This window comes from Chenopodium quinoa, unplaced genomic scaffold (assembly GCF_001683475.1).
Source record: "Chenopodium quinoa cultivar QQ74 unplaced genomic scaffold, ASM168347v1, whole genome shotgun sequence".
Taxonomy (NCBI): domain Eukaryota; kingdom Viridiplantae; phylum Streptophyta; class Magnoliopsida; order Caryophyllales; family Amaranthaceae; genus Chenopodium; species Chenopodium quinoa.
Genome location: NW_018744813.1, coordinates 2,360,917 through 2,375,668, shown reverse-complemented (window position 1 = coordinate 2,375,668; position 14,752 = coordinate 2,360,917). Strand labels below are relative to the sequence as shown.

Here is a 14,752-nt window from a genome sequence, read left to right as displayed (position 1 = left end):
ATAATATGAAGGGATAATTTATTATTATTGATTGTTAATGCTTTGGTTGATTTCCTATTGATTGTTTTAATGCTATGCAATTATATTAGGCCTGATTTAATTGTATGAGTTATGCAATATTAATTCAAGAGATGAGAATTGATGTTTACGCTTAATTTCAATAAACATGTTAATTTATAAATGCTTAAGTCAAGATTCGAGAGATGCATAGCGAAAGCCCTTTATGATCTGATTAATTGATGCATTGATGATTGATTATTGTGTTTTACCATGGAATATTATTTATTGGTGAACCTATACCCTATGCTTTGATTTATTGTTATTCCTATAATTCTTAATTGCTTTAGTTTATTTATTCTCTTTAGTTTAATTCCTTTAAAAATAATTTTGACTACTTAATAGTTTAGATTATATTAATTAATTAGGAATAGAAATACTTGTTTCCATGTTGATTCGACCCTAATTCCCTATCTGCTTTAGCTAGAGGACTTAGGTAATTCTTTTGATTAGGGGATACAACTTTGTCCTGTCACACGTGTCACATTAACCTGATATAACAGGTTGAGTGACCAGTTGGGATCATTTTGAGCGAATGACCCTCGAAGTTCAAATTATTTAAAAAAATCCAAAGTTGGGACTATTTTTATCAATTTTTCTTTAACCTTAAGGGTAAGTGAGATTTCTCTCCACCATTGATTTCTCAACAATTGGGTTGATGTTGTGTTGTTGATGAAGGGTCAATAATTTGGATGCTATTGTTGAGGTTATTGAATAAGATGAAGATGATGAAGACTGACTAATTATCGTTTTCTCCATGTCCAACTTCTCTATTTTCATTTCAACGGATAAAGAATGAAGTTACAAAAACACCCATGCTTTATGATGAGCCGAAATGACATTAATTACCTGGTATAAATTTTGCATGTTTCACTATTAGAAACTTGGATTTTCTCATTACCTAAACTAGAAATACTTTACATAAAATCTTAAGAATTATAGTTTTCTAATGCATTAAGATGATTCAATAATCACCACAAGTTGTATGGGCTTTTAGCCAAAAAAAGTTGAAATAATAAATAGAGATGAGAGAAATCAAAGAATCATAAAAGTTGAATTCAATCCATTGAAAAACGTACTACATAGCAACATATATATAGTGTAAAATAACGAAGCTATAAGTAAGGAACATAATCTCATGGTCATTGATCATGCTAACATTAACCAACTAACCTAACCCGCTACTAATATGACTCAAACACAAACTAATACTTAGCGGAGCATATTCCAACAAAAAAAAGCCCACATATAATCAGTACTCTTAGCTCTACCATGTTGGAAGTCTTAGTAGCCTTGTTATCAGTAAAATTTATCTAATTGATCTTAGGGAATTTTAACGAATTTTAACTTACAGAATTATAGTCAGAAGATTTGTAATAGAGAGAAAATCAACAGCAATCAAGTTCTTGGTTTTTGCATTTGGGCTCCATATCAATATGGCCATGCCATGGTTACATGGCTCGGTCACAATAATTTGAAGCACAACTGTGGAAGTGAAGGACTGTATATTAATAGTTAAACTCCATTCACGATTTTCTGAAGAAACTTACCTTAGTTTCTGATTCTCAAGCAAAAACTGACCTCACATCTCAAGAAGTTCAGGGACCTTACCTACACATGGTGGTCGTTTAATTCAAACTATTAGAGTGATAATCGCCAAACCGAGCATCTAAGGATCTGTTCTCTTCAGCTTGATTTCAGTTCAACTTTAATCAGTCCAGTTCAGTTCCTAATTTCTTTCTCTCAAAAACAATTCATTTCAGTTTAATTCAGCTCGGTAAAACAGGCCATAAATCCAAACTGTGAGCCTAAGAGGTAATCATATAACTAATATATAAAGCTAAACTTTTGCCCAGGCGACGAAATAGCGACACTTGGCGTTCCAACTTTTCGCCAAGTGTCGCGCCACGTAGGATAGAGTTATATAAAATTCAATTTGTAAGATAAAAAAGTTAATTTAGAATTCTATTTTCAATCAAATTTGGATAGAATTTTAGGATAAAATTGTTAATTTAGAGTTTTATTTTCGATAAAGTACCAATATTTCGTATTTATAAATTAAATTATAATTTTATTAAAAAAAATTATAACACTCATAAATTATCATATAAATTTATTTTTTGTATCATAGTATTTTTTTGGAGCAAAGGAATTAGCTCAAAATGCAACACATCCATTATTTATAATATATTGTAATCAATTAAAACAATATACTTTACAATCTAATATAATTTTATTACTGTGTGTAGACCTGCAAATCGGGTCGGGTCACGAGTCATTTCGGACAGGGTCATTATTTCATGTTACGGGTCAAGAAATGTTTTTCATCAATGTTATATTATTAGTCATTACATGCCTACTATATAGTTTAAATCATCACAAAAACACATCAATTCCTAACTAATTTTGTATCAATGAATATGTTTTAAAATTTGACATATAGATTAAAAATTTATCTTAAAATTCAATAAACAACCCGGGCATCGCACGGGCACAAAACTAGTATGTATCATATGTATATCAACCTTTACTCATTCTGGTTAGTACTCATAGAAAAAGTACCAAATTGCCGTGTATAATAGTGAAAGATTCAAAGAAAACTATACACGCTATGAGGGAATATAGCAAAAAATCTTACCAAATTCATAATGTTAATTACTGTCATTAAATTATAGTACAAAAAGATAACATCAAGTAAAATGTAATGAAGAACTATTACAGAGGAACCAAAGAATTCAACAAGATATGGTGTTTCCTTTTCACTGTAATGGAAAGGTTCTAGTCAAACCTCCTTCAATAATTAAGTGACATTGACATCAATTCTTGGGGTAGGTCACTACCAGTTAGTTCCGATCCAAGTGAACAGAAACGGAACTAATCGACAAATGAATGGGAAACCTCCTGGGCTAATAAGAATAACTCTAGTGTACTTCACTTTCACAAGCTGGTCGATCATCACAACTAATGATCGAAAGTATTCTACAGAATCTCATCCGCCAAAAAAAAATAAAGATGAAAAAATAAGGGAAAATTTTGGTAAAAGAAAACAGAGAAGAAAGGAGAAAGCCTGATGCTTGCTAGCCATCCTCTTGCACGTCTGACTATCCCTTCAAGTGTTACAGCACATTCTCCTCTGGTTCCCAGCTGCATCAGCAACATTGATGGTCGTACCTTGACCAGGAAGGTTGCTGGAAGCTTCCTGTGCTGCCAAAGCTTTCTTGCTAATTATATGGTAAATCTCTGTTAGTATTGTTTGGAAAGCCTTCTCAACGTTGACTGCTTCCAATGCCGATGTCTCAAGAAAAGATAGGCCCTCCTTTTCAGCCAATGCATGGCCATCCTCTTCTGCGACAGCTCTCAGATGTTTTAAATCTGACTTGTTTCCAGCCATCATGATGACAATGTTAGAATCTGCATGGTCTCTTAGTTCACGAAGCCATCTCTGGACATTATCAAATGTTTGTTTCTTAGTTATATCATAGACAAGGAGCGCACCAACAGCTCCTCTGTAGTAAGCACTGGTGATAGCACGGTACCGCTCTTGACCAGCAGTATCCCATATCTGCGCCTTCACAGTCTTTCCTTCTACCTGTTTTAGTGTGCAAAAAGAAGTCATTAGTACTAGCAGCATAATAGATAGTTGACCAAGCTTTCTCCCAATCCATAAAGTATATAGGGGCTCAATGCATAAAACCAACATATAAATGGCAATGTAACTACTACCACGATTGCAGAAGCCTTTAAGACAAGACAATAAGTCTTCAGCAGTACAATCTGAAGAGAAACCCAATAGATAGTTGACCATGCTTTCTCAGGACCCATCAAGTATATAGGGGCTCAATGCATAAAACAACATATAAATGGCAATCTAACCACTAACACAATTGCAGAAGCCTTTAAGACGAGACAAAAGCAGTACAAATTGAAGAAAAACTCCCCCCCCCCCAAACACCCACACCCACATAACAAAAAGGGTAAGAAATCCAACGGCTTTCAACGTAAAAATCAACACCCAATGCTTATGTGGCCAATTCATTTCCATGAATCAATGATCTCAGACACCGTGTATTCCTTCGAAAACAATCCTTTAATTCAGCTCATCTTCCATAAAAATTATATGCAATGATAGCATAACAACTTCAGTGCATGTGAGACTTAAACTACAAGGTCATCGCTTAACAAATCAAGCATAAAGGAAATCCTTCTACCATCCACAAGAGAGTGAAGAAGTAGCATAGTTCCAATTATATCCAAGAGGAAATGGAAAAACAAAAAAACTACGAAAAGCAAAGGAAAACAAATCCATCACCACGATACTTCCAAGTCATACACAACCCTCAAACGAGCTTCATCAAAACGGTAAATTTCATTCGATTCAAGCAATTCAAGCCAGATTCTAAACTCAACCCAAGCATTCTGATATCTCATATCAAAAAATGTAAACAGTCAAAGAACATTAAGGCCTCAATCGAAAGGCATGATTCAACTACAACTATACCTTGAGCTTCAACAAAAAGATTAAGAGAACCATCATAATCGGACACTCGTAAGGCTCGAAAACCAGACCGCTCATCTATTATTTCTAGCGTATACCAATCAATAGAACTAGCACATTCAAACGATCAACTATTATTGAGCTTTACCATATGAAATTGAGATCGAATATATAGCAAAAACAAAGCAAAATACCAATCCAAATCATAATCATTTCCATAAGCTTATCAACAACATATCATATAATATAAGAAATCAAAAGTAGTATGCAAAATCAACAGATTTGTGAAGAGAGAAAAAGACGAACCTGAAGAGTACGAGTGGCGAACTCAACACCAATGGTGGATTTAGATTCCAAGCAAAATTCATTCCTCGTAAACCTCGAAAGTATGTTAGATTTACCAACACCAGAATCACCGATCAATACGATCTTGAAGAGGTAATCGTATTCGTGATCTACTCTATTCGCCATATTTCCGACGAAGAAATCGAAAACCCTAAAATGCAATCGAAACCCTAATTCAGATCCAATAAACCAAACAAAAAACAGTCAATAATTACAATGATCACAACAAAAATGGAAGAAAATAGATCGATCTTCAAGGAAAATTAGCAAAAAATGGTGGGAAAATGAATATGGAAAAGTAAATTACCTTAATAAGAGAGAGAAAGAGGGGAAATTGGTAAGAAGGAGTGTTGATGGAGAAGTTGTAGTATTGGAAATTGAAGGAATTGGGAAAAAGGGAAAGAGGAGAGAGAAAGGAGAAAACAGAAAGGGAAAATAGTGAAACGGAGAAAACGATGATGAAATGAAATCAACCCACTATTTGAAACGGTCTGTTTTGGTGTCTGTGTTAAAAAAAAAAAAAAAATTTTGAATTTTGGATCTTAAAAATGGCCCGAATTGAATTTTCGAACTCGTTTAAAACTTTTTTTTTATTTTGGTACCTCCGTTTATTTTCTGTTAACTTTTCCGTTAGTGGGGCCTAGGCGCCTAGCCATAGTCCTACCACCTCGCGGCCACCCTTAGCCTCCCTCCCCCCCTCCATGAGCGGCTTTCGGCAACCCCGATAACCACCTTCCATCCATCAAAAAACCAATTATCAGGTGCACAACCAACCACAACAGCCTGTCGCCGCGGCCAAGTTGAAGCTCAGCCATAGCAGCCTATCGTCGCGGCCAGGCACGCAGCCCACAGTCACCAAAGATGCCGAACACACTTCAGCCGCCACCACCACCACTCGAAACTCCCTACTTCACCTCCAATTCGCCGCTCTATCACACCACCACCACCAATATTACCCCCTGCAACACGCACCAGCAAAACCTGTAACACTCCAATAATTCTCTCTTTAAACCTGTGAGGACCCTGAAAAATATTCAAGAGAATTACTGGCGTGTTACCGCCACGTGTTCAAACGTTAAGGCTTTATCAAAAAATAGCAGCGGAAAAACTAAATCAGTTATAAATAAGTTTCAAAACCAACGAATGAAACCAAATTAAGTCATACAACTTGGAACCATTAAGGCCCTTATTCAAAACCCAATAAAAGTAGTAAGTGATTAAATTCAGTGTTCAAATAAATTCAAACCCAAAAGAAATAGTGTCGAATAAAATCGAATTAAAATAAATTCAAACTTGCTGCACGTGTAAGAACCTGTGGTAATTCTGCTCCCCAATATTACAAGTGTAAAAATTGGATCGTCACAGGGTAATTGAAAGGCGAAGGCCATGACCAAAGAAAGACACACAAAGCACGCAATCAGCAAAGCTGAGTACATACAAGCTGCGAAATAAATTAAGAAATCCATAACATGCTACTAATAATCAATCATCATGCATCATTAAATTATAGACTCAACACACGACACAACTATTTATATTACTAAGACACCATTAATTAATAATAGGTAAATCATTATTTTTATTCATTGGATTACGCAATAGACAAGGTTGTCCAACCCATGCTCCATTTGGAACATCAATAAAAGAAAAACCCCATGCCTCCTTTCGGAAACATCAATAAACATCCAACGACCACGGGCGCGACTCCGTGACCGTAGTTAGTATGAGATCTCACCTAACTCCTAGTTTTGAAAAATATTTGAAATAAGAGACTCGTAGATCAGACGGCCTCGAGAAAAGTACACGGCTAATACCCCATGTACCCCAACCCCTGATTGTCATTACTCCAGAAGTGCACCAATCCAGAGTTTTATTGCTCATCTATCTTGCACTTTACGTGATTTACAGGTTTAGACTTGGTGATGACTCATATGCATAACAATACAATCAATCTGATATCAATTCAATCAAGTAAAACAACTTTTCAATTTCAATTCTTGATTTATTAGTGGCAAGCAACATTTATTATTTATTCCTTTACTACCTCGGTGTATAAACACCTTGAGTGCATAAGGCACCCCAATACCTTAACCTCGTCTTAGAAGACTTAAATTCTTCCTTTACTCATCCTGCTTGCATAATCATGAATGAGTAATAAATTAATCATTACACCAATCATATACCTTTACCTCTAAGCGCACCTTGCATAATTAGAGCACAAATAATACTTGCAATATAAAATAGTGCACGTCATACGAAATTCACAATGTATAACCAAACAATTTAACTCAGTCATCCCTATACATGATACTAAGTTCTCGATCCGTCGTCCTTAAACATGCACCTAAAAGAAAGGTTTTGTAACTTGTACGTACCTTGAGAAAACGAATTGGTATGCCACTTTACTAACTAGAAATCACCTTCAATAAACTCCTCTCCTAAGCCAAATAATAACATCTCAATCAATACCCAATCAATCAAATTTACAGCAATACTAACTTACTTTAAAACCTTCGAAATCCAAATCAAACAACACTTTAAAACCTTCCCTTTAGTTAAAATTAAAGGCTTATATATAGTTCTTTAAATTTTCTTCATAAAAACCTTAAAATACACTCTTATACATGAAATTACAGCAAGTTCAAAGTCTAATAAAAATCTGAAAATTATATAAAACCCCCTAAAAATCTCCCTTTTTAATGGGTGATTAAACCCTCTTTATAAAACATTAAAAGTAGTACTTAGAAACTATTTCCAACACTTAAAACTTCAATAAAAACATATATTTATGCTTAATTAACTTTAAACATAATTAATTTTATTAATCAAACTCAAGGATAATATTTTAAGTATAAAAAAAACTTCGTTAAAATAAAAAACTGCCAGAAAATCATATTTAGAGGCTGAATTTGGCCATGAGAGGGTGGTGATCACTACTGTTTCGGGGTTTTTGATGTGTCCTGCGGGAGAGTTACAACACCGAGACTGACCTCCAGCTGTCTGTACCTGCAAAACAACGGAGACTCCCAAGGGTGGGAGTTCCGCCTCCGACGATCAAGTTAGAACGTGTTTGAGGAGTATAGTGCGGAAAGTAATAACCCCTCCTGAGTCAGGAGGGTTCTGCAATGAAGATTGCTCAATAACCCCTCCTGGGTCAGGAGGGTTTTGTAGGTGATTACCCCTCCTGAGTCAGGAGGGTTCCGCAATGAAGATTGCTCGGTTTTTGGGTGCATTGAATGAGTATTCAATGTAAGTTGTGTTTTTTGTTGGATTGTTGGATTGTTGGTTGTGTGTTTTGCAAATGAGGATGGTTCCTCTATTTATAGAGAAGGAGTTCAATCCCTTTCTAGGATTTGGTGACACGTGTCAGGAAAGGGTTGGTTCCCTTTGGGCCTCTCTAAGGGTGACACGTGTCAGCAGGCTATTGGGACACATGTTGCGTTAATAGTGGTCCGATTGTTAGGGGGTTTTTTACCCCCAAACATTAGCCCCTCGGAAGGAGTAATCTCACTTAGCAGTGGGATTGCTTCTTTCGAAAACGCGACTGCCTGAGCCTCTTTGGTCGGCATTTGTCTAGTTCAATTTGGGGAGAGATTTGATTGACTTGGAAAATTTGATACCTTGAATGGTATGACATTTTCCGAGTTAATCAAATCATAATAATGATTGCCGCTGAACTAGACAGATGTCGACGGTTATTACCTTTAGCCTCACTATGCTGATAGCCCCATCCTAGGCGGATTGTCGGCCATCACGTGGAAGTTTTGCAAGCAATATTATATGACCGTTGGCCTTTATTTTGATCAATTAGGCCATTGGCCGCTTGTTTGATCATACGAGGGCATAACCTTTTGGGATGCTTTGAGCAACGTTGGTTATGACATGACCAAGATTTGATGTGCCGGTTGTACTGTTTTGCAATGAGGAACCGGTTATATCTTGGTTACAAGGATCATTTCAAACAACCGGGAGTTATTTTTAATGTTAGCCGGTTAAAGCTGTTTGAGTTATGACCGTTAGAACAATGTACCACCCGGAAGGGAGATGTTCTCTTCGACGAATTCACCCGAATGGGCGTCGCCGGAGGCCTGAGTTTTACAGACAAATTTTTATTTTTGATCATCCAGCTGTTTAGCCTTCGTTTGATCATTCAAGTGCATAACTGTTTGGGATGCTTTAAGCAACGCTGGTTATGGCACGATTCCGGCCGTTGGCCTCAACAGGATCATCCGGCCATTGGCCTTCGCTTGATCGCTCAAGTGCATAACCGTTTGGGATGCTTTAAGCAACGCTGGTTATGGCACGATTCCGGGCGTTGGCCTCAGTAGGATCATCCGGCCATTGGCCTTCGCTTGATCGCTAGAACAATGTTCTTCCCGGAAGGGAGGTGTTCTCTGCGACGATTTCACCCGAATGGGCGTCGCCGGATGCCTGCTGGAGCAGACGATTTGTTTTAAATTTTGCCGCCTACACATTGCACAGGCGGTGGTTCTACTTGAGCCTGCTCAACATACTTTTTTAGACCTTTTGCGATCAGTATGCTGCCGTTAAGGGAGACTTGAACCAATATCAAATGTTTTCGAAAAACCAAGTAAAATGCGGTATTAAAAACTAAGGATGTACACAATACTCGTACTGAGTCTGTTAGAATGGTACCTTCCGGTGGAGAATGCCAACATGCTTGACGGCATTGAAGTGCCTCCTGCTAACTCGTGATACCAGGCTCTTCAAATGGTGACAGGCGGCCATGAAATGCCTCCTGGGTTAGCAGGATCCAAGAGATGGATTTGATTCTCCGAGAACACAGGCGACTCTTTGCTGAGGCGCCTCCTGCTTGACTACTCAAGCCGCTTGATTTCATGATCATGCTGCTTGTTTTGGTGCGGTAAGGCATACATCCCCATTCTAAGTCTTTAGCCATGCTATTTCAAGGGGTTGTATCGACCCATATACTTGCGGCGAGACTTCATACATTTGATAATAAAACAAGTGGAAGTATCTAGGCGACTCCTTGAAGCTTTGCTAGCTGATACCCCACACGGTTCACCGACTAAGAGCAGTTTGAGATCAAGGGACTTTGTTGAAGTGTGCCCAGGAGGTTTGATTTGAGTAGCTTAACTTCGACCCATGTATACAAACGGTTTTATTGAAGTATAACGATGTCGCTTTAACGTGTAACCACAGGCGGCTGGAGAGTGAGACTCAGACTACCTTGGTTCAGCTTGGTGAAAACTTGTGGCCAACCCATACAGGAGGCAACACAAGAGGCAGGGCTTCACAGGAAGCAATGCATACAGAAAGCGGAGCTTCACAGGAGGCAATGCTTCAAACCCTACAAATGCAGAAGAACTTCTAGCCCCATACTTCTCATAAGGTTGTATTGACCTTTGTATACTCAGCCGGTTTCCATGGTGTGACAAAAGTGTCACCCAATCGGTAAGCTCATTGCTCGGGCTTCATACATACAGGAGGCTTAGCAAAGCTGTACCAATTACCGGCTTCAATAGCGTAATGCATACATGCACCATTCATCCGGAATTTCCAAAGCTCACCTCGTATATATACAGTCGGTTTTTTTTTTTTTTTTTTTTTTTTTTTTTACAATGATGATAATAATCATAATAATGAGAATAACTATAATAATGACTAACCGCATTAGTGATTTGATCAATATTAAAATGATTAAAATGATGATTAATCATTTTTAAACAATGATTTAATCAACTTACTATTTTAATCAAGCTTTAACCGCATCATGAGAATCATGCTACAAACGTAGCTCGGAACAAGCATACTTTGTCGGACCTTATGGTGTAACACAAGCATTACCCACTCGGTTTAACGAGCTAGACTTCCACACATACACAACCGGAGGAGATAGCTAGCCGCCTAGCTTGAAGTAATAAGATTGCCGCCTGGCCAGCTGCTGGGCTTGCTAGGAGCATCAGCCGGTCGCTGCCTGGCCAGGGGCTGGTTTCTTGAAATGCCGGCTGGACCTTGTGACATCCGCAACAAGCCATTGTTGCTGCTGTACATACATTCGGCCAAATACCGCTTATCTCTTGTTGTTTGCATATAAGGTGCCCGCTCACACCATTGAGAATGTATTGCAGCAGTGATACGTGATCAAGAGCTGCACACACAACCGCTTTATATGTGCCTAGTGCATGGTGAGCTTTAGCGCTTGGCTAGACCGGAACGTGGCGACGCAATGCTACCACAGCCGGCTTCGAAGGTGCATTGTATGCGCCTGGCTAGGTGTGGCCAGCTGCTGCCTGGCCCAAGCTCAATGCTAGCCGAAAAACTCGAGCCATTCATGCGCTTGCTACCAAGCGGGATGCTTGACGCCTGGCCATTGGCTGGTTGCTTGATTTTAGTCTAGCACATAGTCTAGCTCTCATGTCTAGCTCTCATGTACACAGCCGGATGCTCATGGAGAATGAAGACGGACGAAGCACATAGTCTAGCTCTCATGTACACAGCCGGATGCTCATGTTGCCGCTTGACTTGCTTGAGCTATACTCAAGCCACACATGCGTAAGTAAAACAACATGCGGCAATATCCACAGAAATCTCCACGCATATGCCGGCTACATATGCGGCAATGGGGCTGATTGCTGCTCTTATAGTGCCGCCTGACCCATGCTTATGCTTTACGATATTGAAACAAGCACTTATAATCGGTTGTAATGGCGCAACGAGTGCCACCCAACCAGTTTTGCAAATTAACTTGTAACTGTGTACACACAAGTGGCAACACTGCCGTGTGCTTGGTTAGGTATGCGAGAGGTTGGATGTTTCATAGCCAAGTCCTTCACAGCCGGTTTAGGAGCTTGCCCTGTGTATGCCTTGGATTGAAGCATCATGATTCAAGCATCCACAGCCGGAGAAGTCTAGTCGCCTGGCTGTCGTTGAGCAAAGTGCCGCCTGACTGGTACATCAGCCGGGTACTTGGGTGCCCAACTCATGCGTGATGAAGATTGGCTGACATTCGCAAGCATGCTTGGCCAGGCGGTGTAAGACCACTTGCGTGTTCTTGAAACAAGCAAAACGGATGCATGGCTGGAGACAAGAGTTGCGTTGTGACTAACGCTACAACATTCACAGGAAGACAAGACATGCGTGGCATTTCCGCATGGGTGGGTAGTGCTTGGCCAAGCGCTTAGCTTGCTAGGAGTCATTTTGCTCAAACACTCACAACCGGCTTAGCTTGAGCATACTTACAACCGGATTGATCAATTCGACACTAAGTGGCTTTGGTTTGTACACAACCGGGTTTAATCATTCAATACTCCACAGCCGTATTCATCCATTGCCGGAGGTTAAGGCTAGTACGGCTGCAATTTTGCAGGCAATGAGCCTGGGTTTCTTTAGTGTTTGATTGCGAAGACTCAGACGGTAATGGTACCGGCTGGGTTCTCTTATCTACCCTCACAAATTTCTTTGCCTAGCTTCCGAAGACACAGACGGTAGTGATACTGGCTGGGTTTTCTTGGCTATCCTCACAAAAATTATTATACAAAGCCGGCTTGCTGCTTGAAACAGGGCAGGTGACGCTTGTGCATGCTGCTTGCTTGCCGTTTGCGTGTGAGGAGATGAGGGCTGAATAGTTGGAATGGCTGCCTGGTTGAAATTGCCGCATGAGGTATCACTACGGAATTTTATTATAAATGGGCATGACGTGTTAGCTTGCACATGATGCAACATATGCATACACAAGCAGTTGCAAAACGAACAAGAGAGGGGGCTATGTGCACATTGCCGCTTGCACAGGCAATTTTAAGGAACATTCGGCTATGCACATAGCTCATCGTTTACATACAAACATCAATTACACCGGTTAGGTTGGCTTGCGTATTTGTGCTTGGAGCTAGCTGTGCGTAGCCTATTCTTCACACACACAGCCGGAGTGAATGTGATGCAATATATGCACACACAGACGCCTTGCGAGCAGACGGAATAGCTGGAAGGTTGGCTGCCTGGCTATGTGCGTGAGCTACTTGCTGAAGGTGAGCAACCATACACTCACAGGCTGCTTGCGACCAAAATTGCAGCTTGTGTATACTCGACGTAACAAAATAAGGAATGCATGGTAGCCATGCACTACTCATGAAATGAGTATAAAAATATACATGAGGGCTCCACCATTGTATATTTATATACATAGTGGGAACTAGCAGCCGGACCCTTGTAATAATTTTTTTTTTTTTTGTTTTTTTTTTTAATAATCATAATAATGATTAATCGATAATCATAATATTGATATGATAATCATAATAATGATATGATTACAAGTATAGTTAACAAGCTTGCCGGCTGACCCTTGAGAGTTGGTCATATGACGCTTATAACACTTGACACAGTTCATATTACGCCTCCTGAGTCAGGAGGGTTTTGTATGACGCCTCCTCTACTAGACAGTCGGCCTCACGACGTCTGAGGTACTTGACCGCCTGTATATAGCCTGCTGCGTCAACATGCCGACTGATTGAGAGGCTGCCTGGGGCATGATGCCGCCTGACCCCTGAAAAGGTGCCGGCTGCATGCATGGCTGTCCACACGGCATGTATGGCTTGCTGAAGCACATTGTACCGAATGAATTCTAAGGGCCAGAAGGGACGGGCAGGCCGTCTGACTAACCCCCTCGGCTTGATTGTGAATGCCTCATTTGAGGTATTCTAGAAGTTGTCTGGGTAGGGCGTAGCCGGCTCAGACAGGGAGGAGGCACTCGGTTTTTGAACTCAACCGTAGGCCGCCTCCTATCAAGAGGTGGTACTTAAATCATAATAAAAATCATAATCATGATAAAAAATCATGATAAAAGATCATCCTTTTTTGGTGCCTTAGCTCATGCCAAGACTGAGCATTCACCACCCATCCGGATTGAGATATAATCGCAAGGCTATGCACTCGCCACCCATCCGGATTGAACACGGCCGCATTGACTATTTTACAACCGGCTCTTGAAGCAACACAAGTCCGGATGCGTAAGCTTGGAAGGAACTATATTATTGCTGCTATCACTCCCACACACCCACAACCGGATGCTCATGGCTGATTGCTCTTGATGCCGGCTGTGTAGGCGCTAGGGGGTTGTGGTTTTGAATACGCACAGGCAGCCGGAGATGTTGCTAAAGCAGGTCGGTTGCTGTGCTTATTTCTAGAACACTCATAGCACTTGCGGAGAATCAAAACCACGAGACTTTGCTCATGCGCATACAACCGGTTTTAGCCTCTTGGCCGGATGCATGGTGGTTGGGTGAGAACCGGCTGTGTCTATTGACAGCAATAGCATTAGAACCGTGGTGCTTATGCGTGATAATTCCAGCTGCACATGCTTATCCCGTATATACACAGCCGGATGCGCGATTAGAGTTGGTCGGCTGCTGTGGTAGGGATTGTGCCGGTTGCTGCACCATATACCGGCTGGTATTGCTGCCGTCTGCCATCTTATGGATTAAAGAAGGTGCAGCTTTACCAATATCCAAGATCAAGGCGCTGGCTACTTAAGCTCTAGCATCCTTGTACAGCCTTGCCTAATTACAGCCGACATAGGGCCATGGGATGGTGCTGTCTAGTTACAACTGGCTTTAGCGTTTGATAGATTCCCTAGCTTGTTATCCGGAATTGAAGCTGCATAGACCTCCTTGTTGTAGCACCATGCGGCTTCCATGCCGGTTGTATCTAGCCGGATGCCATGTTGCAGCTGTGGTATTGAGACATACACCCACAGCCGGCATTAATGGTGTGATGCATACATGTATCACCCTTCCGGACAGCTCGCGGCTCTACTCACATTAATACAACCGGCTTGGCATTGGGATAGTGTCGGATGTATCGTCATCTTGTCGCGTA

At 40.3% G+C, this 14,752-nt stretch overlaps 1 protein-coding gene across 2 annotated transcripts; it reads right to left on the bottom strand.

The window, feature by feature from the left end:
* Positions 1–2,681: 2,681 nt before the first annotated feature.
* Positions 2,682–5,379, bottom strand: LOC110704022 (ras-related protein Rab2BV). Of its 2 annotated transcripts, none has more exons than XM_021881817.1 (3): positions 5,205–5,379; positions 4,859–5,048; positions 2,682–3,646 (listed from the first exon to the last, which is right to left on the bottom strand). In XM_021881817.1, the coding sequence occupies exons 2-3, from the start codon at positions 5,021–5,023 to the stop codon at positions 3,167–3,169; spliced, it is 645 nt and encodes a 214-aa protein (XP_021737509.1). In that variant the 5' UTR covers positions 5,024–5,048; positions 5,205–5,379; the 3' UTR covers positions 2,682–3,166. The 2 variants fall into 2 exon arrangements, with proteins under 2 accessions (XP_021737509.1, XP_021737508.1); XM_021881816.1 differs by having other exon boundaries at positions 4,859–5,067; positions 5,205–5,377.
* Between the last annotated feature and the right edge of the window lie 9,373 nt (positions 5,380–14,752).